We start from the raw sequence: 27,597 nt of genomic DNA, 5'->3' as shown, positions 1-27,597 counted from the left end.
ATCTAAGGTTTTAATTAAGTGATTTTGATATAATCTATTTTCTGTCTATATGTTAGTTTTTAGAGTAATTAATCGTTCTATTAAAAACTTTTTCATATTTAATTGGTTTAAATTTGAAAGTTTTTATTAAAGGCAAGAGGATTTTATTGAGTGGTTTCTTTAATTATGATGCATTTTATTTCATTTTAGAAATTCAACCAGTAGAAATAATCTCAATATCAATAGATTTCATATTTATTTTCAAAAAGTAAATAAAATAATAAATATAACAAGTTTCGTAATATTTAAATATTTATAAATATTAGGATTTTAATTTAAAATATTTTACCATTATAATTAGTAATTTAATTTAGTTATTAACTTTTGTTATTCTATTTAAATTTAAAACTACTTTAAAAATAATGGTAAACTTTTTTTATGCCTTAAAATCTAATTATTTCTTGTTTAAATAATAAATGTTGGGCTCCTCAAATTTATGATTAACATTTTAACATGAATGTTCTCAAAAAAAACTTTTTGCAAATTAACATATTTATCAAATTAAATTTATAACCTAAATAAAAACAAAATTTGAATAAAGTAAAATAAAGGATGAAAGTTAATCTTAGATTTTAATAAATCGATTTTGATATAATCTATTTTCTGTTTATATGTTAGTTTTTGGAGTAACTATTCTTTCTATTAAAAAATTTTTCATATTTTATTAGATTTTGTTAATTGATTTTTTACAATAATCTTTATATTTTAAAAATCAATAGCTAATAAAAAATTAACAACAATATTTGTAAAAAAATAGATTAGATGTAGTTGTAGTTGATAGTAATTAGTTTTATTATAGTGAATATTTTGTATAAATCAGCTAAAGTTTTAGGCAAAAACTGTCCTGAAAACTGCTTTAAATGCAATAATAGTTTATAATGCTCTTAATGTAATAGTGGTTACAGGTTAGATTAAAATAGTCATACATGCCTTCCTTATTGCAATTTTGGTTAATCATATGATGTTCAATCAAATTCTTGTTAATCTATCTGCCCTAACTCTTACTATTCTGACTCATAAACAAGCATATGCAAGCCTCTCTTACCTTGCCCAACAATGAATTAGTAAGGTTAAAGTTTTTTTGATGTGTTTTTAAGCATGATTTCATCATCTTCAGGCAAAATAATAGTTTAAGGTATGGTTGGAGGAGATTATAGCTCAAAAATAATCATATTAGACAATCAAAATTAATAGCCTGTAGGATAATTAATAGGACATGATGATGGAGTTATTGGAATGTATAATTTAAGAGTAAATAAAATTTATGATCTCGGGAATATATCAATTTAGCAGGCAAAGTTCCCTTAAGGTTAAGAAATTCTTATATCAGTTAGTAGAACATAACTAATAATATGGAATTTAAATTACAATTAAATATTATTTAAAATATTATTGCCTAAAACATTAATAGGTTTTTATAAATTAACTTAAATAACAAAGGATTATGTTATTTTAATGTAGAATACTGATACATTAAATAATTTTGCAGTTGTTTATATGTCTGAAATAGTAAAATAACCAATATATTAGTAATAAACTACTTCTACATTAATTAGCTCTTCCTATAAATTGTTTAGTAATGCCCATATAAAATCAATTACTGGAATATTAATTTTACCAAATTATTAGCTTATAAGCTATGGATAGGACAAAAGGATCATTGTTTGGTATAGCATCGATTAGCCAGACAATTTCTAATATTAGTGTTCATTTAATAGTCCTGTTAACTTAGTGCTACAACTATCTAATTCAAGTTATCTTATATAAATAGATAATGATTACTCATTATTTATATATAACAGCTTTAATTGCAATGAAATTCAAACGTATCATGGTAATCCTATTTAGTAAATATTTGCAAATCCATCTCCTTAAATGTCAAATATTATTTATTTCTTTAGCTGTAGTATTTCAGAAGTGATTTTATATATTTATGATACAAATTAATAGATATACTCATACATTTCTTAAGTAAATTCAGATAATTAATATAGATTTATTACAAATAATTACTTTGTTTTTATTTCTTCTAATGGAAATGTATCAGTAAATTAATTTGATGATAATACAGGAATTATTTTAATTTACTAATATAATTTATTTTTCAAATAATTAAATCCAGTAAATCAAGTTGCGGTTAATAATTAAAATTTACTTATTCTCTCTTCAGAGTTAACTATTCTTTAATTAATCCCGCTTCCTTAAGATCCTAAGTAACTTCCAGTCCAAATGTAGATTACTGATAAGAAGAAAAATATTAAAACTAAAATGAAGTATCACACTGATGCAGTAAATGGAATTTTGTTTGATAGACTCTATGATAGGGTTATCACTTACTCTATTGATGGAAGCTTTAAGATATGGGAAGAAAGGGTCTTAGAAAACTAAGGAAATGTAACAGACTACAGATTAGTAATAGAACAATTTCATCCTTCATGTAATATTTTAGTAGATTAGTTTTGCTATAGATAGATATTAGATATGACTATAGTTATACCTAATCTATTAGCATGCCTCTATAATGATAATACTATAGTTTTATGGAATTATAATCCTTTCAAAGTTACATTAAATGCAACTCTATCTTTAGACTTAAAAACTTTGTCAATAAATAATATGTTTGGGTATAAAAATACTTTTATTGCCTTCAATAATGCATAGTAATTGAAAGTTTATAATTTTATTACGATGAACTTTACTTCAGTCATTAATGATAGTTTTTATTATGCAGTTCTTGAAAATAATAATGGAATAGACTATGCCTATTTCATAAGAGCTAATTAAGGCCGAGTAATAATTATGAATCTTGCTACTAAAGCTATTTTGATGACTAATTCGTATAGTGGAAACCTGGGATTTGCAAAATATTACCCTGAAATTAAATATCTTTTTTTTTCAACTGTTTCAAATAATATTTTGTATATATATCCTTTTCTTTTTTCAGGTGTTAGAAGATACTTGATAAATAAGCCAGTTGCAATTAGTGTAGATGTAGTAACTAAAAATTTTATGGTCTACTAGCAGGATTATAATGTTGCTTACTTTTTTTGGATAGATAGTACACTTTACATTTATGGTACTTATACATTTGCTGCTTCAGTTCCTTAAAAATTAAGTGCCCCTCTTTCTAATCCTGAATAGCATTTTTTTGTACAAAATACAGCTTTTCCAGCAATACAAAACTAAGTAATTTAATTTAAATATTTTGTTTGATATTTACTTTTTTAATAATAAAAGGTTATTTCTTTCAGTTATCAATACAATAATTAAATGCTTCTTACATTTGCCGATAAAATTTCAAGTATGGCTATAGATCCCATTACTAAAAAGCTATATTTAGGTTTTGAAAATGGAAATATTTATTCAGGTGGAATCTCTACTAATTATTATGCATACATAGATGATGAAAATTACTTTAATGGAATTTATTATTATTAAAATGATCGATCTATTTATGCCTTTAATAATGTAAGGTTTTTTATTTTAACATTATCTAAAATATAAAAAATTTTTTAAAAAATTCATAACCATTAAAAATATACATAAAATATTTACCACTCTTTTTTTCAAGACTATAATTAATTGTCAAAATCAAGATTTTTTTAATTTTAATTTTATTAAAAGAATATTCACCAAATAGACACAACTACTATGACCAAACCAAAAATATATTCAGGAGCTCATAAATCAACCATAAATGATATCATTATTGATAAAAATAATGACTGGATTGTCTCTTATAGTAATGATACAACAAATAATTTTTATAGATGGGATATGAATGGTACAAATGTGAGTTAATTTAAAGGTGGATAAACTTAAAACGTTTTAAATGCTTTTTTAGATTTAGATGCTGATATTATAATAAGTTATTCAAGCGATATGACTTTTGCAGTATGGTAATATACAAATTAAACACTGTTGTATATAATTAATACCCATATTTTAGAATAAGAGAAGTATAATGCAAATATAGCTTCTATTCCACCTGATTAACAAATACCATATAAAATAGTATCTTATTATCATGATCCTATCAATAAAAGAATTATTTCTATAAATAATAATCAAAATTTATTCATGCATTACTATTGTGATGCTCCAAGTGCCATTCCACCTATTAAATAAAATACTTACACTTCTTACAGAATACCAAACATGGTAGATTTATATGTTGACCTCGATCCAGTTTATGGTAAGTTTTATGTAAAAGTCTTAATTAATATGGTTTATTCACTTCATACCTACAATTTTCATACTTTTGCTTATGAATAGTAAATTAGCTATCACACTGATAATATTATTGGAATGAAATATATTAATGCAAAAAGTTATTCTTTTTAGTATACATTGTTAGTGATAATGGATAGAATGACTTAATAATTTATTTTATCTATTTCTACACAAAATCCTCTTATTACTAATTTTATAGTATTTGAAAAGATGGATCATATTTATTTATATAGTGAAGGTTAGAAAAATGTTTTAAGTTATAGACTGGCTGTACATAGTCTTTCAACAGGAGTTTTAATTAAATAAATTCTTAATTCATAGTACATTGAAAATGGAAACGTTAATATTGTTTTTCTAGATGAAGAACGTTATCAGTTGCTCATTTATAAATCTGAGCTTCTTAATATTTTCACAGTTGATGTGAGAACTTTTTCTTACACAAATTATTTTACCTACCTGTATAATCCACCTCTCAAAAAAGCTATATTTATTAAAGAACATAATCTAATGTGTCACATAGATGCATATTACTTAGAGTATATTATTTATTAATATATTTTATTTTTTTTAATTTTTAATTTGTTTAATAAATTAATCATTTTTATTAACAAATAGAATATATTAGATGGATTTTTCATTTAATACTGATAAAATAGAACTAAGTATGGTTTAATAAAAATAACCGAGTTACTTTTACAGCTAAAATTCTAGCATGCTATATTATATAGACACTGATAATAATGCATGGCAGTTTGGAAATTTAACACAGCAAGCAAAATTTGTTTAGAGTTTAAGTTTAGTACGTTAAACGCGCTTTTAAAATGGATTCTTTTATATTATTACTGATCAGTAGATAATTTAATTTGGTGAAATTGCTAGTAATTTGTAATAACTTTATTAGGTTAATTTTGAGATAAAAAATGCTTATTTTCTTGACAAATTTATTTTTTGTGAAGACTTTTATTTTAAGCTAAAAAAGTTGTCATATAATCCATTGACTTAAATTCAATCATTTAATTTTCAATTTACAAGCAAAGTTAAGTAAATTGTTTCAATTTCTAACTTAAATTAAATTATTGTTTTCTTAATGAACTCATCTATATTCAGAATAGATGTAATAGCTGATAAGCTTTTGATATAGTACTCTAGCATAGCAAATTTAAATATCATTAGTTATGATAATATAAACTCAATTTTAATTCATCATTTAGAAACTGGATTTATGATATTCTATTTAGATTTTGCAATAAAAAACGATTATATGAATAGTTAAGCGAGGAGCCTTCAAATTTAGAATACAGACCCAGTAAACTCAATGCTATTTGATTACTAATATAACAGAATATTTGTCCTTAACGTTCGTGAGATTATACCAAAAATAAGGGTTTATACATATAATGTTACTACCTCAAATAATTCAATTTAATTAAGTACTCCATAGCTAATTACAATAATCCCTCCACCAACAAAAGCTTAGCATTTAGTTATGAAGATTTAAAATAGTCAGTTAATAGTATAAGCTTATTTTTAAATTAATACTTATAGCTTGGATAAATTATAGTTATAGTTGAGTATTAGAGATTCCAACTTATTATAAACCCTAAAATCATTTGAAATTTTAAATATTAATGGTTAAATATTTGCTTATGTAACTTAATACGATTCATTTTCTATTTTTCAGTAAAATCCATCAACAAATACTTGGGGGTTGATCAATAAACTTTACTAATCATTTCCAAATCTAGCCGCTAATACTTAAATATTTAATCCAAAAACTAATTATTATTCAACTTAGGTTATAGGTATATCAAACGGAGTTTACTTTAATTACAACTTTTTCATTTAAAATTTTAATAGCTCATCTTAAAATGAACCTTTTTCGTCATCCTTAAGCTAACTTAAATGCTATTATGAGCTTCCTTCTGCTAATACTTTAGATAAAATTTAGTCTTCATTAATATAATTTTAGTCTTCTTTCAATCTCTTGAATTTATAGATAAAATAAACCCTTTTTTAGGTAATTAAACTATTTTATGATTCCCACTTTCATAATTCATTAAGTTTTAAAAATCATTTTTGTTATGAATTTTTCATTTTAAAAATTCTGAAATATTGATTTTCTAAAACAAAAAAATTTAATTTAGCTTTAAGAAATAATTTAAAAAATTTAATAATTTATTAATTTAATCTGAGAGAGGGAGTCAGAGTATAATAATTTATCACTTATAAGTTTATTGTTGTAGTCTTTTATTTTTACACAATATAAATTAAAAAGCACTAATCCCCTACCTAACCCTCTCTAATCCTTCTATTTTTAATATTATTATATATGTATAAAAAAAAAATTATTTTAGAGGGAAAACTGTTAATAAAGCCACAATTTTTAGAATTGTTAAATTTATTTATGAAATTTAAAATATAGATTGAAGTAACTTAAAAGTTTTATTATGATCCTTAACTCATTAATTTGAATTCATAAGTAGTTTATTCTGGTTCTAACTCAAGAGCCTTAATGAATATTATTACAGACTCGTTTTCCTTAAATTAGCTAACTCTGTTATAGGTAAGGAATTATGATCTTGACATTAGTTAGGCATAGTTAGTATTATTTAATCCTGCTTCTAAAATTATTACTTTTGAAAATGTGGTTTTTAAAAACACAGGAAATTAGTTTTAGTTTTAGTTGAATAATTTGCAAAGCATGATACTTGAAAATATATCCATCTCATCTTTGGATCTTAAAGGTTAAAGTCTTCTATTTAATATTTCAAACTCAGATACTATTTACATAAATAACTTCTATATTCAAAATATATATTTATATGATGGATCATGCTTGTTAGCTTTTGAAAAAGTAAATTATGTGTACATAAATAACCTAATTATAGATTAAATAATTATAGTAGCTTCTTAAACAGCAAATAACGACTTGATTGTTTTTAAAAACGTTAAATAGATATCTATTCAGAATAGCAATTTTACAAATTTAACTTTCAAATAGCTAAATAATGTATAAATGTAGTAGAATTTATATATTATTTAATCTTAATCTGTATATGATTTTGAATTGTAGCTTATAAATGTAAGTTATTTAGATGGAGTGTCTTTTACTTAGGTTTTAAACTCATATACATCTAATTTCCAAACCTACTACTAATATTAAGGAACATTTTCTCTATCAAATAGCACATTTGAAAACAGCTCAAATTTATAGACTCCTTTAATATAACTAAGAGGTAATTCTTATCAAGTTATTTACTCTACATTTAAAAATATAAGTTGCTTGGCATGCAATGGAGGTGCTCTTTAAGTGATTGAGACTTAATAATTACTTATTAATTTTACTCGGTTTACTCTTTGCTCGGCTTTAAATGGAGGGGGCTTGTCTATCTCAGACTCATACTACAACCTCACTGAAATTTATAATTCAATATTTATAAATAACAATGCAACTCTGAACGGAGGAGCTATATATTTAGATGCAACTAATCTATTTATGCAAAATTCAACTATTTAATATAATCAAGCTATGATAGGTGGTGGCATAAGATATTTAAAAATTGAACCTGTTTTTATTTACATGATTAAGAATAATTTAAACAGCGATCTTTTCTAAAAGAAAAGAAATCTTAATGCTGTTTAAAATGTTATTACAATGAACAAGGCTACAATTCATAGCAATAATTATGGTTCATATGTAAGCAATATAAAAATTTTGTAATCAAGTGTAGTATATTTAGATGTAACTGGTAGTGATGGATTACCAGATTCTGTAAAAAAAGATAAACTTAACCTTTAAACTTGCTCTGTAAACAGATTTTAGAGCGGTTAATATTTCAACTTCCAGTTTTAGCTGTTGGATGATGAAAATAATCCTCTCTACTTTGATCTTGAATTAGTAAAAAAAAATATGTATCCTCCATCAATCTAAAGTGAAATTTTGCAGTTTAATATCAAAGCAAATACCAATAACACAAATATTAAACTATTTGGATAGTATATAACAGACTACTTAAGCTTTAATAGTTCATCGAAATCATTTTAAATATCATTAATGCAAGTAGTAGCGAATCCTTAAACATAAAATATATTTTACATAGAAAGTGAATCAGTTCTCAAAGTACCATATCCCACGCTATAAAACCGTGAAATTAAATCAGGTTAGTTTTATTTTTTTCAATTAGTTCATTTTTTAAAAAAAAATTTATTATTTTCTTTTAAAGGTCCATTCCACATAACATTCATTGTTGATTTTAGAGAATGTATAATAGGTGAACTTTACAGATTACAAGGAAGCATTTACTACTGTCAAGAATGCTTGGATCAAACATACTCCATAGTAGAGCCTGATAAATGTAAATAAATATTTATAAAATTTCTATCTAAATAAATTGTAAACTTTTTCATAGAAAAATATTTAGATCAATAATGCATAAAGTGTCCAGATTAGGCTGAGCACTGTTACAGGAACTAAATGACATTAAAACAGGGTTATTGGAAATCAACAAACTTAACTGACTCTATTGTAGAGTGTTCAAATAAGTTATCTAACTGTGTTGGAACTTAGGAGTAAGGATATTGCTTAGAAGGTCATATAGGTCCGTTGTGTGAGCAATGCGATATTTAAAGCAAGTTTTGGAATTAAAAATACTATACTGATGGATCTTTTGACTGTAAGGAGTGTTCATAACTATTAAAGGCTATTAATTTAGTTCCAACAATATTCATAGCTTTAGGAATGGTTGTTTATGTACTAATAAGTATCAGAATTGCATGGGATATTAGTGAAATGATTGTTATAGGCTATTATTTAAGAAAACTTAAATTTGCTCCTGTGAGTAAGTCATCGTATCTAGACACTACTAATATGAATATGAAAGCAATGATGAATTATGTTTAAATTTCATAATTAGTTAACACAGTAAAAGTTGCTCTTCCTTCATGGTTAACTTTTTTCCCTGATTATGTTGGTAATTCACTTTAAAAAAATCATTATTACTTATGTATTTATTTATTTAAAAGGTAGTCCTGTTTAAAATATGATATACACATTGGACTGTTATCTTATAAATGTAAATTAGTAGGATATTCCAATTGTTTTTATGAGAATACTTTGGGGTTTAAGTATACCATTTTTATATTTAGCAGGAATGTCAATTATATACATAATATTTGTAAAACTTAAATTTATGAGGCACAATATAGTAAATTATTTAAAAATCATTTTTATTTTTTTAAATTAATTTTATTTTGAAAAGTCCTATATTTATAGTGGTTTGGTCTTTCTGTTTATATTTATGCAACCAAATATGATATAAAACTTACTAGGTGCTATGTCATGCAGAGAAATTGATAATTAAAAATATATTTTATTAGACATTTCTTTCAAGTGCTACACTCCAATTCACAAGAAGTTTATTGGATTTATTTTAATGCCAGGTCTTTTAATTTGGGGGTTTGTTATTCCTTTTTTTATTTTATTTAAGCTGAATAAAAATAAAGATAAGCTAGATGATGCTAAGATAAGGCTAACTTATGGATTTCTCTACTAAGATTATAAAACAAAAAAATTTTATTGGGAGTTTGTAAAAAGTTAGATGAAAATAATAATTGTTTGCATCTATAGCTTTTATGGAGATCCTTATAGTAATAATTTTATTTCACATTATCTTTTATTTTTTATTTCAAAGAAAAAAAAAAAAAAAATTAAAAAATCTCAAATACGAAAAAGAAAAGAAAATATTTTTTTATTCTGTTTTAAAGTACTGGTTTAAGTGATCATTAATTTTTATATGAATCAATATTAGCTAGTTTATTAAAGAAATTCATATATTTCTATTTTATATTAAAAGCTAACAAATTGGTGATGGCACTTATAGTTTTCATACTTTATTTAGTAGCGTTAGTAAAATTTACTCCTTATTAAATGATATATTTCTAATAAACAGATAGAAATTCAATAGTGGTGATAATTATATTAGTTCTTATGAATATTTTCTTATATAATAAACCTGATATTGTTTAATCCTAGATATTTTATATTATACTGCTAGGAATACACAATGGTTATCTTGCATTTATGTTTTATGAAGTTATAAAAGCTAAAATTCAGATTACTTTCAAAAAATAGTTTGATAAAATTAAAGAAAAATTATCTTAATATTGTTCATGCTTAAAACCATATTTAAGAATTTAAAAAAACGTTCACTTAACGACATTCTTAAACTGGAAAAAAATTAAAAATCTTCTTCTTCATAACATAAAAATGGATAAACAAAGAGGAATAATAAGAGATAAACTGTTTGGTTCATCTTGTTAACTAGTTAGCTCACAAAGCATTATTTAAAGTCCTCTTCTTAAATCGAGCGACAAGCTAGTAGGTTAAGGTTAATAGTTTTTTTTATTTTATAAATTAATTAATTTTTATAAAAATAGTATATGCTAAAAGTAAATTTCATGATAAATTATTAAATGAATAAAATAAAATGCAAGAATCCATAAGTAAATTCGATTTTACAGATTTTATATTCCAAATTAAATTTTACTTAATCTAATAGAAAGCATAAAGATTGATAATAGCAATAATAATCTTGAATTAAGTAAGAAAAAAGATATAATTTAATTAGACAAATCAGATACATCAAACTAATAATCTCACTAGATTAACAATAATAACATCAACAAGATATCAATATCAATCAATAACTAAACTATTCTTTTTTCTAAAGGTAAAATTTTACTTTAAATAAATATTTTCACATCTACCTAATTTAATAGATGAAATAAACGAGAGCTAAGTTAAGTTTAGAAGTACATCAAATAATAGCAACAATAATAATTTGCCACCTCCTTTAAACAATTAAATTTATGAATAAACGGTGATGTAGAGTTTAAATTTAAATAATAGCAATTTAGTTAAAAGGGAAGGCTTGATTAGCAAAAGCTTAAAAAGAGTGACTTAATCAACAAATATAACTTTATCGAATAATCTTACTTCACAATTAATTTTAAATTAATAGTTACACTAATAAAATTTAAATAATTAATCATTATAATTACTCTAAAATAAGATAATTAGTAATATAGATTAGAGTAGAACTATCGAAAACTATTTGTTTTTATTGGAAAGCCCTTTGATGATACCAAAAAATGAACCAAATTATGTTTTTTCAGAATAAAAACAAAATAGATAAGAAGAATAAAAAGAAATAGATAAAGGAGTTAATTCTGATATTATTGACTCTGCTTCAGATTCAAATAATTCTTAAATAAAATAAAAGTCTCCTTTTAATATAGAAATTTGTGCCTAAGAAAGTTACTTTAAAAAGGAATTTGAAAATATTAGCTATGAAGAGATGGTAAATTAATTAACTATAATAAAATTTTATTAAAAAATAACTTTTAAATAAAAGAATTGTTCTGAAAAGTAATTTGATATGATCAAATTAGAGTAAAATGATGAAATAAAAGAGTAAAGTATAAATTAATCAAAGTTAATGCCTGATTTTTGTAATTTATATAGCCAAGAAACCCCATAAATAGACAATTTATATACTCCTCAATATCAAGATTATGATGGCCAATATTAAAATTATTTCTATTAAAACTAACATATAGATCCATTAGATTTAAATAATTAATCTGATAAAATATAACCAAATTAAACTAATAAGCTAAATAAATTAAATATAGAATTATATGAATTAAGTTCCCTAAAAGAAGATTTTAAAAGTATTAAATAAAAAAGTATAAAATAAATAAAATCTGCTTATGATTTATAATCCAAAGAAAAAGACCATTTAAAAAATATGGATTTTATAGATGATAATAAAATATAAAATCAAATATTTACACCAAAAAACTATTTTGGTATTTAAACCGAAGGTTCTTTTGAATATCGAAAGCAGTAAACCGAACAAAGCAGTGTGATTATTAACTATAAAAAAGTTCAAAGCTTAAAGTTTGATAAAAAATCAACAAAAATTAAAAATCCAGGAACACTTATTATGGATCATTAGACAATATATACAGCAGATTAAGGAAGATAGAAATCTCAAAGTTTTGGTTAAGGATTTGAAAATTTAAATTTGGGAAATACAATTCTAGAATTTTCTTAAAAAAATGAAAATTAATCATTAAATGACTAATAAGAATAAATTAATTATAAGGATCGTATTAAATCAGATTTACTAAACTTTGAAAGCTTATCTTAGCCACAAAACAATGAAACACTACAAAAAAAAGATAAAAATATTACAAATGAACTTAAAAATCAAGAAAGTGATAAAAAAATAAATAACTCATCAGAAAATGAATGAATTTAGGAAAAAATTATTGAATTTGATTAATAAAATATGATTTATTTTTCAGTATTTCAATTTTATTTTTTTTGTTATTATTTTTCTAGTTTTTAGTACTATTTTAAAATTGTTGTATTATTTTTCTTTGTTAATTAATTTCAAACTGAAGAGAGAATAATCATCAACTATTTTGATTACAGTTTTTTGAAAAAATTAAATAAGTCTTATTGATATTTGTTAAAGAAAAGTTTTTTTAACAACTTATTTCCGTTTTATCTTTTCAGGGTAGAGAAATTTATTTTTAAGATCTTAACTCAATAAAATAAAATCTTAAATAAGTAATATAATATCAATAGAACTGAATAATGTTTATTTTATAAAAATGTTATACATATTCATTATTTTTTTTCTATAACCTATCTAATTTATGATTGTAAGCATTTTTTGCATAATTTCCTAACTTAAAAAGATCATTAATCTTTTTTAAAATTATTTAACTCTATTAAAATATTTTACTTATACTTTAGAAACTTAAATAGTTTATTTCATTTAATTATTGATTATTGCATTTAAATAAAAATTTTTGGTTTAAGATGAAAGATGATACATTAAAATCTGTTTTTTTTAGTTTTTTCTTCATATAAATTTTTAGAATTTTCTTAAAAAAATGAAAATTAGACAATAAAATGATTATTAAGTTTGTGATTAAGATAGTGTTAATCAGATTATTAAATTTTAAAAACTTGTCATAGCCAGAAAACAGAGAAACACCACAAAGATAAAACGAAACTATTGCAAATGAACTTAAAAATTAAGAAAAAAATAATGAAATAAATAATTGATCTGAAAACGAACAATAAATTTATGAAAAATATTAAGTTTGATTTATAAAATATTATTAATTATTTTTAATTATTTAAAATTTGATTTTTTTTTAAAAAAACTTTCACTAAAAACAAATCAAGGAAAATCAAAAAGTAATATCTAAAATTTCAGTGTATAGCCTTAAAAAAGGCAGTACCCTCGGGTACTATACCTATATATATAATTTGATTTTTTATCAACATAAATCTGTGATTGTAAAATAAATTTAAATTTTATTACATCATTTTTTATATTAAAAACACAATAAAATTCTATAAATGATAATAATTTATTATAATAAATACTCCAAAAAATGAAAAACTTTGTATTTTTGTTAAGAAGAATTCATTTAAAAGTATTTAAAAAATCAAATTTTTAAACTCTTAAAATAAATTTTGTTTGTTTTGGAAAAGAAAAATAACAATATTTAAAAAAAGCTGATTGATTCTGATAAAATTAATAAACAGGTAGAAAACAAATAAAAGTAAAAATTTTAATTAAATGCAAACACACATATATAAATGCTGCAATTTATTAATCTTTAAACGCAAATATTTGCAAAAGTGGTAATTAAGATTTTAAAATGCTATTGCATAATAAAAAATAAGTTATATTTTTTATTAACTATTATTTTTCTAGACAAGTTTAAAAATAAATTAAAATAGCTATCTTTTGTTTTTAAAATTGATTAATTTTCTAATTTGTAGCAGTTAGGTCTTTCAAATTTGTCATAAAGCAATAATATTAATGCGTGCAAATAAAAATTTTTAAATATAATAACATTTATAAATTTAGAAGAAAAAATTAATAATAATTAATAAATAGGAATTTAAATAAAAAAAGAAGAAAATTAATCTAAGACTTTAATAACTAGATATAGAAATAAGTACTCTGTTTTATGTATGTTGTTTTTTGAATAACAAACTATTCATCTCTATAAAAAACTTAATTTGATACTGAATTTGATATTGTTTTTATTTATTAAAATTTTTATGTTCTTAATATCAAAAGATTAATAAGAAGTCAAAAAAATTATTGAAGAAAAAAATAAATTAAATGTCCTTTACAATAGGTTTTATTTTAGCATTCATTTTATATAAACAAGGCTAAGTATCAGGCTATGATTGCCCCTAAAATTGCATTTAATGCAATTCTAATATGTAATGTTCTGAGTGCAAAAGCGGCTATATATTAGATCAAAATAATCTAGAATGTGTTCCTTAATGCATCTTTGGTTAATCATTTGATGCGTAATCAAATTCTTGCTAATCTATATGTCCTAGTACTTACTATTCTGACTCATAAACTAACTTATGCAAACCTATGTTACCTTGTCCAACAATGAATTAGTAAGGTTAAAATTTCTTTGATGAGTTTTTAAAAATGATTTCAACTGCTTCTGGGTAAATATTACTTTAAGGTATGGTTGGAGGTAATTATAGCTCAAAAATAATCATATTAGATAATCAAAATTATGAGCATGTAGGACAATTAACAGGACATGATGATGGGGTAATTGGAATGCACAATTTAAGAGTATATAAAATAAGCGATCTAGGAAATATTTCCATTTAACAGGCATACTTTCCTCAAGGCGAAGAAATACTAATATCAGTAAGTAGAACCTAACTTATTATATGGAATTTAAATTACAATTAGATCTTATTTAAAATATCGTTTCCTAAGACCTTAGTAGGCTACTATAAATTAACTTAAATAACAAAGGATTACGTTATTTTAATGCAGGATACTGATATATTAAATAATTTCGCTGTAGTTTATATGTCTGATATAGTAAGCTAACCAATATACTAGAAGTAATAAACTACTACTTTAATTAGTTCCTCCTCCTATAAACTCTTCAAAGATGCCCATATCAAATCAATCACTGGAATATTAATTTTACCAAATTATTAGCTAATTAGTTACGGATAAGACTAAGAGATAGTCATTTGGAGTAGCATAAATTAACCAAACAAATATTAAAGTCAATGTTCATTCAGTAGTCCTGTTGACTAAGTATTGTAACTAACTAATATAAACTATATTATATAAACAGATAGTGATTACTCATTCTATATTTATAACAGTTTTAATTGCACAGAAATTGAAACATTTCATGGTAATCCTATTTAATAAATATTAACAGAAACTACTCCTAGCATATTAAATGTGATTTATTTCTTTAGCTGTAGTAGCTCAGAAATCATTTTATATATTTATGATATAAATGAATAGACATACTCTTACGTTTCTTAAACTAATATAGATAATTAGTATAGATTTATAACAAATAATTTCTTTGTTTTTATTTCTTCTTAAGGAAAAGTATCGATAAATTAATTTGATGATAATACTGGATTAATTTTAATTTACACATATGATTTATATTTCACATAATTAAATCCAGTAAATTAAGTAGTAGCTAATAATTAAAATTTACTTATCCTCTTTTCAGAATTTGATGTTCTTTTATTAACCCCTCTTCCTTCAGATCCTAAGTAACTACCTGTCAAACTGCAGATTACTGATAAGAAGAAAAACATCAAGACTAAAATGAAGTACCATACAGATACAGTAAATGGAATTTTATTTGATAGACTTTATGATAGGGTTATTACTTACTCAGTTGATGGCAGCTTTAAAATATGGGAAGAAAGAATTTTAGAAAATCAAGGAAATGTAACAGACTACAGATTAGTAATAGAGCAATTTCATCCTTCATGTAATGTTTTACAAGACTAATAATGTTATAGATAGATTTTAGATATGACTATAGTTATACCTAATTTATTTGCATGCCTATACAACGACAACACAATAGTTTTATGGAACTATAACCCTTTCAATACTACAATAAATGCTACTCTTTCTTTAGATATACAAACTTTGTAAATAAATAATATGTTCATTTATAAAAATACTTTCATTGCATTTAATAATGCTAATTAAATGAAGGTTTATAACTTCATTACAATGAGCATCACTTCAGTCATTAATGATAATTTTTATTATGCAGTTCTTGAAAATAATAATGGAATAGACTATTTATATTTTATAAGAGCTAATGCAGGCCAGGTCATAATAATGAATCTTGCAACTAAAACCATATTTATGACTAATTCATATAGCGGAAACTTGGGTTTTGCAAAATATTACCCTGAAATTAAATATCTTTTCTTTTCGACTATTTCAAATAATATTTTGTATATTTATCCTTTCCTCTTTTCCAGCGTCATGAGATACACAATAAACAAGCCAGTATCTATCAGTGTAGATGTTGTTACTAAAAACTTTATGGTCTACCAGTAAGACTATAATGTTGCTTACTTTTATTGGTCAGGTAGTAGACTCTTAAATTATGGTTCTTATACTTTTGCTGCTTCAATTCCTTTAAAATTATGTACAACGCTTTCTAATCCTGAATAGCACTTTTTTGTACAAAATACAGCTTTTCCAGCAATAAAAAATCAAGTAAAAATATAAAAATAAGCATTTCCGCAAATTAAAAGTTGTTTTCAAAAAATAAAAGTTATTATAAAATTACAAAATAAAAGTATAAAACAAAATTGATACAGCCTATATATAATTTTTAATCAAATTATACTTTTAATAAAAAAATTCTAATTTCTTAATTTTTCTCAACTAATTTAATTTAATTCTATTGAAAAAATAAAAAATTATTCAAATTTTATTATTTGAAAGCAATTTTTAATTTGCGAAATGACATTTATAAAGCTATTTTAAATTTGATATTTAATTTTTTAATCTTAAAAGGTTATTTCTTTTAGCTATTAATACAACAATTAAATGCTCCTTACGTTTGCTGATAAAATCTCAAGTATAGCTATAGACCCCATCACTCGAAAGCTATATTTAGGTTTTGCCAACGGAAATATTTATTCAGGTGGTATTTCTACAAATTTTTATGCATACTAGGATAAATCATTTAAATTTAATGGAATTTATTATAATTAAATTGATCGCTCTATTTATGCCTTTAATAGTGTAAATATTTTTTTAAATTATCAACTTTAAAAGAAGTAATATAAAATTAAAAAATCATTTTTTATATATGAATTAAAACAAAAAATTTTTTCGAATAAAATTAAAATTATTTTATAATTAATAAATAAATATTTATAGTAAACAATTCATTTTTATTTAAGATTTATTTTAAGAAAATTATTAATTTCCACTTTAAATAAAATAAGAATATTCACTAAATAGACACAACAACTATGACTAAACCAAAAACTTATTCAGGAGCTCATAAATCATCTATCAATGATATTATTATAGATACAAAGAACAACTGGATTGTCTCTTATAGTAATGATACAACAAATAATTTTTATAGATGGGATATGAATGGTACAAGTGTGAGTTAATTTAAAGGTGGATAAACTTATAATGTTTTAAATGCTTTTTTAGATTTAGATGCTGATATTATAATAAGTTATTCTAGCGATTTGACTTTTGCAGTATGGCAATATTCTAACTTATCACTGTTGTACATAATAAATACTCATATTTAAGAATAAGCAAAATATAATGCAAGTATTGCTTCTATTCCACCTGATTAACAAATACCATATAAAATAGTATCTTATTATCATGATCCAATCAATAAAAGAATTATTTCTATAAATAATAATCAAAATTTATTCATGCATTACTATTGTGATGTTCCTGATGCTAATCCTCCTATTAAGCAAAATACTTACACATCTTACACAATACCAAATATGATAGATTTATATGTTGATCTCGATCCTGTATATGGTAAGTTTTATGTAAAAGTGTTAATTAATATGATATATTCACTTCAAACCTATAATTTTCTTACTTTTGCTTATGAAAAGTAACTTAGCTATCACACTGATAATATCCTTGGAATGAAATATATTAATGCTAAAAGTTATTCTTTTTAGTATACATAATTAGTGATTATGGATAGAAAGACTTAATAATTTATTTTATCTATTTCTACATAAAATCCTCTTATTACTAATTTTATAGTATTTGAAAAGATGGATCATATTTATTTATACAGTGAATGGCACAAAAATGTTTTAAGTTATAGGATAGCAGTGCATAGTCTTTCAACAGGAGTTTTAATTAGACAAATTCTTAATTCATAATATATTGAAAACGGAAATGTGCATATGGTTTTTCTAGATGAAGAGCATTATCAGTTACTAATTTATAAAACTTTAATTCTAAATATTTACACAATTGATGTGAGAACTTTTTCTTACACAAATTATTTTACCTACAAGTATTTTCCACCACTAAAAAAATCTATATTTATTAAAGAGCACAATCTAATGTGTCACATAGATTCGTTTTTCTTAGAGTAAATTATTTATGAATATATTTAAATTTTCAAATATTTTTATAGATTAATTTTTTTAAAAATATAAATAGAATAATTTAAATGGATTTTTCATTTAACACTAATAAGATAACATTAAACATTGCCGAATAAAAGTAGCCAAGTTACTTTTATAGTTAAAATTCTAAAATGCTATATTATATAGACACTGATAATAATGCATGGTAGTTTGGAAATTAAAGCCAGCATGCAAAGTTTGTTTAGAGTTTAAGCTTAGTACGATAAACACGCTTTTAAAACGGATTCTTTTATGTTATTACAGACTAGTAGATAATTTAATTTGGAGAAAATGGTGGTAATCTATAGAAATTATATGAGGTTAATTTTGAGATAAAAAATGCTTATTTTTTTAACACCTTTATTTTTTGTGAAAACTTTTATTTTAAGCTAATAAAATTATCTTATAATCCTTTGGCACAAATTTAATCATTTAGTTTCCAATTTACAAATAAAATTAAGTAAATTTTGTCAATTTCTAACTTAAATTAAATTATAGTTTAATTAATGGATTCATCTATATACAGAATAGATGTAATAACTGATAAGCTATTGGTGTAGTACTCTAGCATAGCAAATTTAAATTTTATTAATTACGATAATGTAAATTCAATTTTAATTCATCAATTAGAAACTGGAATTATGGTATTCTATTTAGATTTTGTTTCACAAAGTGACTATATGAATAACTAAACCAGAAATGCTCAAGTAAATAATACTGATCCAGTAAGCTAAATGCTATTTGATTACTAATATAACAGGATATTTGTCCTTAATGTACGTAAAATAATACCAAAAATAAGGGTATATACATATAATGTTACTACTGCAAATAATAAAATTTAATTAAGTATTCCATAGCTAATAACAATTATCCCTCCTCCAACAAAAGGTTAGCATTTAGTTGTTAAGATTTAAAATAATCAATTAATTGTATAAGCATATTTTTAAATTAACACTTATAGCTTGGATACATTGCAACTATAATTTAGTATTAGAGATAACAATTTATTGTAAACTCTAAAATCATATGAAAATCTAAATGTTCAAGGTTAAATATATTCTTATATAACTTAATATGATTAATTTTCTATTTTTAAATAAAATCCATTAACCAATACTTGGGAATTGATAAATAAAATTCCCTAATCTTATCCAAATTTAGCTACTAATACTTAAATACTTAATCCTACCAATAATTATTATTCAACTTAGGTTATTGGTATATCTAATGGAGTTTACTTTAATTACAATTTCTAAATTTAAAATACAATTAGTTCACCTTAAAATATATCTCCTCCATCATCCATAAGTAATCTTAAATGCTATTATGAACTTTCTTCTGCTAGCACATTAGATAAAATTTAATCCTAACTAAATTTATTTTAGTTATCTTTCGATCTCTTGAATTTATAGATGCAGCAAACTCTTTTTTAGGTAATTTAAATTATAATAACTTAAATAATTCTTTTAATAATCTAGGCTATAAATTTAAAAATATTTCAATAATTTTTTTAAAAAAATCTTAATAAAATTTTGGCAAATAAAGTTAGAATATTTTTTATAATAATTTTTAACCTCCTAATTAAAACTAAAATATTAAAAAAATATTGATGAATTTATAAAAACATTTTTAAAATAGATTTAAGTAAATTAAAAGTTTTATTATGATCCCAACTTCTTTAGTTTAAATTCATAAGTAGTTTATTCTGGTTCTTAGACTAGAGCCTTAATGCATATAATAACAGATTCATTTTCATAAAATTAACTTAACTTGTTGTAGGTAAGGAATTATGATCTTGACATTAGTTAAGCATAATTAGTACAATTTAATCCTGCTTCTAAAATAATTACATTTGAAAATGTAGCTTTAAATAACACTGGAAATTAGTTTTAGTTTTAATTAAATAGTTTACAAAGCATAATACTCGAAAATATATCCATCTCAACTTTGGATCTAAAAGGTTAGAGTATCCTATTTAACATTTCAAACTCAGATACTATTTACATAAACAATTTCTATATTAAAAATATAAATATATATAATGGATCATACTTGTTTGCTTTTGAAAAAATAAATAATATCTATATAAATAACTTAATTTTAGATTAAATAGTGATAAAATCTACTTAAAAATTAAATAATGATTTAATTGTATTTAAAAATGTTAAAAAGATATTTATTTAGAACAGCAAATTTACAAATTTAGCTTAGAAATAGATAGAAAATTCAAAATTATAACCAAACTTATACATTATTTAATCTTAATCAGTATATGATTTTCAACTTGAGTTTATTAATGCAAATCTATTAGATGGAATCTCTTTTTCTTAGGTATTAAACTCATATACATCAAATTTCTAAACCTTTTATTAATATTAAGGAACATTTTCCTTATCATACAGTAAATTCGAAAATAACACTAATTTATAATCTCCTTTGATATAATTAAGAGGTAATTCTTATTAAGTGACGTAATCTACATTTTCATTAATTAGTTGCTTATTATGTAACGGAGCTGCTATTTAAGTTATCGAGGCTTAATAATTACTTCTTAATTCTACTCAATTTAAATTTTGCCATGCTTTAAACGGTGGAGGACTATCAATTTAAGATTCCTACTACAATCATACCTAAATTTACAATTCAATATTTGAATATAATATAGCAAATGAAAGTGGTGGGGCAATTTACGTAGATAAGACAAATCTTTTTATGCAAAATTCGATAATTTAACACAATTAAGCCATGATCGGTGGTGGAATAAGATATTTGAAGATTGAACCTGTTTTTATTTATATGATGAATAAAAATTTAAATAGTAATCTCATTTAATAGAGACGAAATCTTGATCAAGTTTAAAATGTGATTTAAATGAACAAGGCTACTATTCATAGCAATAACTATGGTTCATATGTAAGCAATATAAAAATTTTGTAATCAAGCGTTGTCTATTTAGAATAAACAGGAAATGATGGATTACCAGAATCTATAAAAAATGATAAACATAACCTTTAAACTTACTCTGTAAATAGATTTTAGAGTGGTCAATATTTTAACTTCCAGTTTTAGTTATTGGATGATGAAAATAATCCTCTTTACTTTGATCTTGAACTAGCAAAAAAAAACAAATATCCTCCATCAATCTAAAATGAAATTATGTAGTTCAACATCAGAGTAAATACAATTCACTCAGACATTAAAATATTTGGATAATTTATAACAGATTACTCAAACTTTAATTCTATATCAAAATCATTTTAAATTACCTAAATGTAAATAGTAGCAAATCCGAAAACTTAAAATATTTTCTATATAGAAAGTGAATCAGTATTAAAAGTACCATATCCCACACTATAAAATCGTGACATTAAATCAGGTTAGTTTTCATTTTGATAAAATCTACTAAAAAATAAAATAATTGCTAATTTTTTAAAGGTCCTTTCCACATAACATTCATTGTTGATTTTAGAGAATGCATAAGAGGAGAGCTCTACAGATTATAAGGAAGTATTTACTATTGTTAAGAATGCTTGGGGGAAACATACTCCATAGTAGAACCAGATTAAAGTAAACAAATATTAATATGATTAAAATTTAAATAAATTACTATTTATTTTTCATAGATAAATATTTAGATTAATAATGTATAAGATGCCCAGATTAGGCTGAGTACTGCTATAGGGACTAAATGACATTAAAATAAGGTTATTGGAAATCTACTAACTTAACTGACTCTATCGTAGAATGTTCAAATAAATTATCTAACTGTGTTGGAACATAGGAATAAGGATATTGCTTAGAAGGTCATATAGGTCCGCTGTGTGAGCAATGTGATATTTAAGGAAAGTTTTGGAAATAAAAATACTATACTGATGGGTCTCTTGGTTGCATGGAATGCTCATAACTATTAAAGGCAAAGAATTTAGTACAAACAATATTCATAGCTTTAGGAATGGTTGTTTATGTACTAATTAGCATCAAAATTGCATGGGATATTAGTGAAATGATTGTTATAGGTTATTATTTAAGAATGCTTAAATTCGCTCCTGTGAGTAAGTCATCGTTTCTAGACACTACTAATATGAATATGAAAGCAATGATGAATTACGTTTAAATTTCTCAATTAGTTAACACAGTAAAAGTTGCTCTTCCTTCATGGTTAACTTTCTTCCCAGAATATGTTGGTAATTCACTTTAAAAAAAAATATTATTAATTATTTATTTATTTAAAAGGTAATCCTATTTAAAATATGATATACACATTGGATTGTTATCTCGTAAATGTAGATTAGTAAAATATTCCTATTCTTTTTATGAGAATAATTTGGGGTTTAAGCATACCCTTTTTGTATTTAGCAGGAATGTCAATTATTTATATGATATTTGTAAAATTAAAATTAATGAGACACAACAAGGTAAATTACTTATAAATTCATTTTTATTTATTTAAGCAATCATTATTTTAAATAGTCATATATTTATAGTGGTTTGGTCTTTTTGTTTATATTCATGCAACCAAATATGATATAAAACTTACTAGGTGCTATGTCATGCAGAGAAATCGATTAATAAAAATATATTTTATCAGATATTTCTTTCAAGTGTTATACTCAAATTCACAAGAAGTTTATAGGATTTATTTTAATGCCAGGTCTTTTAATTTGGGGGTTTGTTATTCCTTTTTTTATTTTATTTAAGCTTAATAAAAATAAAGATAAGTTAGACCATGCTAAGATAAGGCTAATTTATGGATTCCTCTATTAAGATTATAAAGCAAAAAATTTTTATTGGGAGTTTGTAAAAAGTTATATGAAAATAGTAATCGTTTGCATCTATAACTTTTATGGAGATCCTTACAGTAATCATTTTATTTTTTACTTCAACAAAAATAAATAAAAAAATTAATTTTCAAATACCTAAATAAATGTAAATGAATTGATAATTTAAAAAATTAAATACACTAAAAAATTATTTTTTTTTAATTTACTTAGTTAATTTAATAAACTGTAAATATTTTTTGAATTAATCTGAATTAATTTAAATTTTTTAACTTTTTATAATTAATTTAAATGAACTATTTATATAAAAGCAAACAAATTGGTGATAGCACTTATAGTTTTCATACTTTATTTAGTAGTGTTAGTAAAATATACTCCTTATTAAATGATATACTTCTAATAAACAGATAGAAATTCTATGGTGGTGATAATTATATTAGTCCTTATGAATATATTCTTATATAGCAAACCTGATACTGTTTAGTCCTAGATATTTTATATTATACTGTTAGGGATACACAATAGTTACCTTGCTTTTATGTTTTTTGAAGTTATAAAAGCTAAAATTTAGATAACTTTCAAAAAATAATTTGATAAAATTAAAGAAAAATTATCTTAATATTGCTCATGCTTAAAACAATTTTTACATATTTAAAAAAACATTAGCATAAAAACATTCTTTAACTGGAAAAAAATTAAAAAACTTCAGTAAAACATAAAAGTCGATAAAGAAAGAGGAATAATTAGAGATAAAATTTTTGGTTTATCTTCATAGCAATCAAATTCGAAAGATAATTTTTAAAGTCTTCATTTTTAATCAAGTAGTAGTCTTGTTGGCATATTTCGCTAAAAAGCTAAAGTTCATGATAAGTTATTCAATGAATAAAATAAATTGAAATATTCAATAAGTAAATTTTATTTAGCTTATTTGATATTCTAAATTATATTTTATTTAAACCAACAGGTAGTGTTAAAATGGACAACAGCAGTACTAAATATGACTTTAATTAGGAAAATTAAAAATATTAATTTGATAAATTATAGAGTACTAATTAACAATCTCTCTTGCTTAACAACAACAGCATAAATCAATTATCAAATTATATGTCAAATATAACTTTTGATAGTCCATTCATACAAGTTTGTTAAGGTAAAATTTTAATATAAAAAATAAATTTAATAAATAAAAAATTAATAGACGAAATCATAGAGAGCGAATTTAAGACTAGTAGTATTGGAAATTACAATATAGATTAATCTTCTCACTTATAAAATTTAAGCTAAGAATAAATAATGATGTAAAGTTTTAATTCAAGTAATATCAATTTCATTAAAAGAGAAAGCTTGATTATTAAAAATTTAAAAAGAGTGAGCTTGTTTACAAATATAGATTAATCAAATTAATAGCTAAATCAAAAGGATTTAAATAATAAATCTGAGAACTTCCTATAAAATTCTATATTTAAATGTATAGATTAAAGTAAAGCTATTGAAAACTAGTTACCTTTTTAAGAGAGTCCTTTAATGATTCCCCAAAAAGAGACAAATTATATATTTTTAGAATAAAAGGTGGATCAAAAAGAAGAAACAAAAAATGAAGATCTAAAAGCAGATACCAATTATTTTGAGTCTGTAACTGATTCAATTAATTCCAAAGTAAAATCAAAATCACCTTTCTTTTTAGAGATTAGCACCATTGAAAATTAATTTTCTAAAGAAGTTGAAAGTATCAGCTCTGAATATATGGTAAATTTCTTAATTAAATATAAATTTTTTGATAAAAAAATAAATTTAAAATAAAAGAATAATTCTCTAAAATAATTTGATATGATCAGATTAGAGTAAAATGATGAAATAAATGAATAAAGTATAAATTAATAATAATAAATGTCTGATTTTTATGATGTAGAGAGTTAAGAGTCTCAATAAAATGACTACCAAATTACTCCACAATCTCATGATTATTTTAAGTAATATTAAAATTACTTCAAATAAATCGATCATTTAGATTTAAATAGCTAATCTGGATAAAAATAACCAATTGAAAACAATAAATCAAATGGTATAAACATAGAATTATAAGAATTAGGTTCCCTATAAGAGGAGAGTAATAAATAATAAAGTATAGAATAAATAAAATATATTGAAGATTTAGAATCGAAATAAAAAGATCTTTTAAATAACAAGGATATAATTACTGATAATTAAACAAAAAACCAAATATTTACACAAAAAAGCTCTTTTAGCTTTTAAGCTGAGGAAAATTTTGAATATTAAAAGTAATAAACTGGAGTTAGCAGCATAATGCCTCATTATATATATGGCCAAAGTTTTAATTTAGATAAAAAATAAACAAAAATCATAGAATAAGGAAAAATAATAATGGATTAATAGGAAATAAATACATTAAATTAAGTAATACAAAGTTTTAATTAAGAACTTGAAAACATGAATTTAGAAAATAAAATTACAGAATTTTCTTTTAAAAACGTAAATTAGTCAGAAATTAACTAATAAGAATAAGCCAGTGATTTAGATGGCATAAAACCAGAACAATTAAAATCTGAAAGTTTATCTTAGTCTGAAAGCAGTTAAGCTAAACAAAGAAATGAAGAGATTATTGGAAATGTATTTTAAAGCGAAGAACAAAAAATAAATAACTCCTCTTAAAATGAATGAAATTTATGAAAAATTAATTAATTTAAGTATTTTTTTTTTTCTGTTATAAGTTTGTGATAATTTTTTTAATTTAGAATTATAATTTTTTCATTTAATAAAATTGAAACGGTGATAAGACATTTATTAAATTTTGTATAGTAGCTCATAGATATACAACATATAGGGTGTCTCAAACAAAATGAGCAGAATATAAAATTTAAGGATCAACTCAAGGTATAAAATTTTTATAAAAAGTAAAATTTTAAAATTTATTTAAATTATTATAAACTTCATACAAAATACATAAATATATATTAAATACTATTATATAAATTTATTTAATATTATATTAATCTCTCTATTATAAAAAAAAATCTGCAATTACAATAATTCAAAAAAACAACATTTTTAAATTTTATACTTTTAAAGTTTTAGCAGAATTCTTATCCTACGTCAATAATATAGAGGAATTGAATATCATTTAATTTGATATAATATCATAAAAATTTAGGATTTTGATTAAAAAAATAATTAATTTTTATTTAATTAAATATAAAAAATCAAGCATGCCCTAAACATTATATTTAACAATCAATCTTAGTACTCTTTAAAGTACAGCTATGTTTTTAATTTAGTTATAGATTTATATGAGAATTAGTAGTTTAAATAAACGGAAATAATATTAATAGCTGCTATTCATGTCCTTCTGGGTAGTTCTCACTGACTGATCCTACTTAAGACTAGTTTTAGTTTGACAATATATCATAATAGAATACAAATTAATAAACAAATAAAAATTTTAATAAAACAGAGTGCTAAAAATGTTCAGATTCTACATATATATGCTAAAATAATAAAATTATCCTAAAATATGAATATTGGAGAAAGAATTAAAACTCTTCTGAAATAATTTAATGCTTTTCTATTTTTATTGCTTGTAATGATGAAGATAAAACTAACAAATATGGTTGTCTTAGAGGTTATATAGGACCAGCTTGTAGGTCTTTGAGATATAAATTGAAGGTATGGGATGGAGAAAAATATTCATAATCATATATAATTAAATGAGATGTAATCTAAATTATGTATATAAATAAAATTTAATATGATAGTGACCTCAATAGCTATCTTATTGCTTATATTATATTTCTTTATAAATTCAATTATTTTTATTGATTCATTTACTCATTCATCTACCTGCTTCTATATAAGAAAGGCCAGTATTATTCTTATTTAAAAAAACTAAATTAAAGATTAAAAGAAAGAAAATTTTATAATTAATGAGCATTTATTTTTGATTTTTATTTGATTTAGTGAAGAAAATCT

At 22.6% G+C, this 27,597-nt stretch overlaps 2 protein-coding genes across 2 annotated transcripts; both read left to right on the top strand. All coding sequences in view use genetic code 6, as the record gives it.

The window, feature by feature from the left end:
* Window positions 1-801: 801 nt before the first annotated feature.
* On the top strand, window positions 802-12,590 carry TTHERM_000001490 (transmembrane protein, putative; the record flags this gene model as incomplete). Its single annotated transcript, XM_012795622.1, has 17 exons — window positions 802-1,372; window positions 1,451-3,225; window positions 3,277-3,507; window positions 3,664-4,808; window positions 4,888-5,157; window positions 5,305-5,785; window positions 6,695-8,432; window positions 8,496-8,627; window positions 8,682-9,242; window positions 9,295-9,476; window positions 9,531-9,918; window positions 10,125-10,658; window positions 10,708-10,773; window positions 10,830-11,000; window positions 11,050-11,630; window positions 11,685-11,743; window positions 11,795-12,590. The coding sequence occupies 17 exons, from the start codon at window positions 802-804 to the stop codon at window positions 12,588-12,590; spliced, it is 9,681 nt and encodes a 3,226-aa protein (XP_012651076.1).
* A 1,902-nt stretch (window positions 12,591-14,492) lies between these two features.
* On the top strand, window positions 14,493-26,292 carry TTHERM_00001480 (WD domain, G-beta repeat protein; the record flags this gene model as incomplete). The annotated part of the gene is made up of 18 exons (XM_001008028.2): window positions 14,493-16,910; window positions 17,214-17,444; window positions 17,651-18,795; window positions 18,867-19,129; window positions 19,331-19,557; window positions 19,593-19,723; window positions 19,797-20,268; window positions 20,474-20,795; window positions 21,216-22,211; window positions 22,271-22,402; window positions 22,459-23,019; window positions 23,069-23,250; window positions 23,306-23,693; window positions 23,970-24,137; window positions 24,336-24,521; window positions 24,578-24,763; window positions 24,812-25,359; window positions 25,417-26,292. The coding sequence occupies 18 exons, from the start codon at window positions 14,493-14,495 to the stop codon at window positions 26,290-26,292; spliced, it is 9,432 nt and encodes a 3,143-aa protein (XP_001008028.2).
* Between the last annotated feature and the right edge of the window lie 1,305 nt (window positions 26,293-27,597).

Source organism: Tetrahymena thermophila, assembly GCF_000189635.1.
Source record: "Tetrahymena thermophila SB210 genomic scaffold scf_8254803, whole genome shotgun sequence".
Classification (NCBI taxonomy): Eukaryota; Ciliophora; class Oligohymenophorea; order Hymenostomatida; family Tetrahymenidae; genus Tetrahymena; species Tetrahymena thermophila.
The sequence above is the reverse complement of the archived record's forward strand: the minus strand, read 5'-3'. Positions and strand labels throughout refer to the sequence as shown.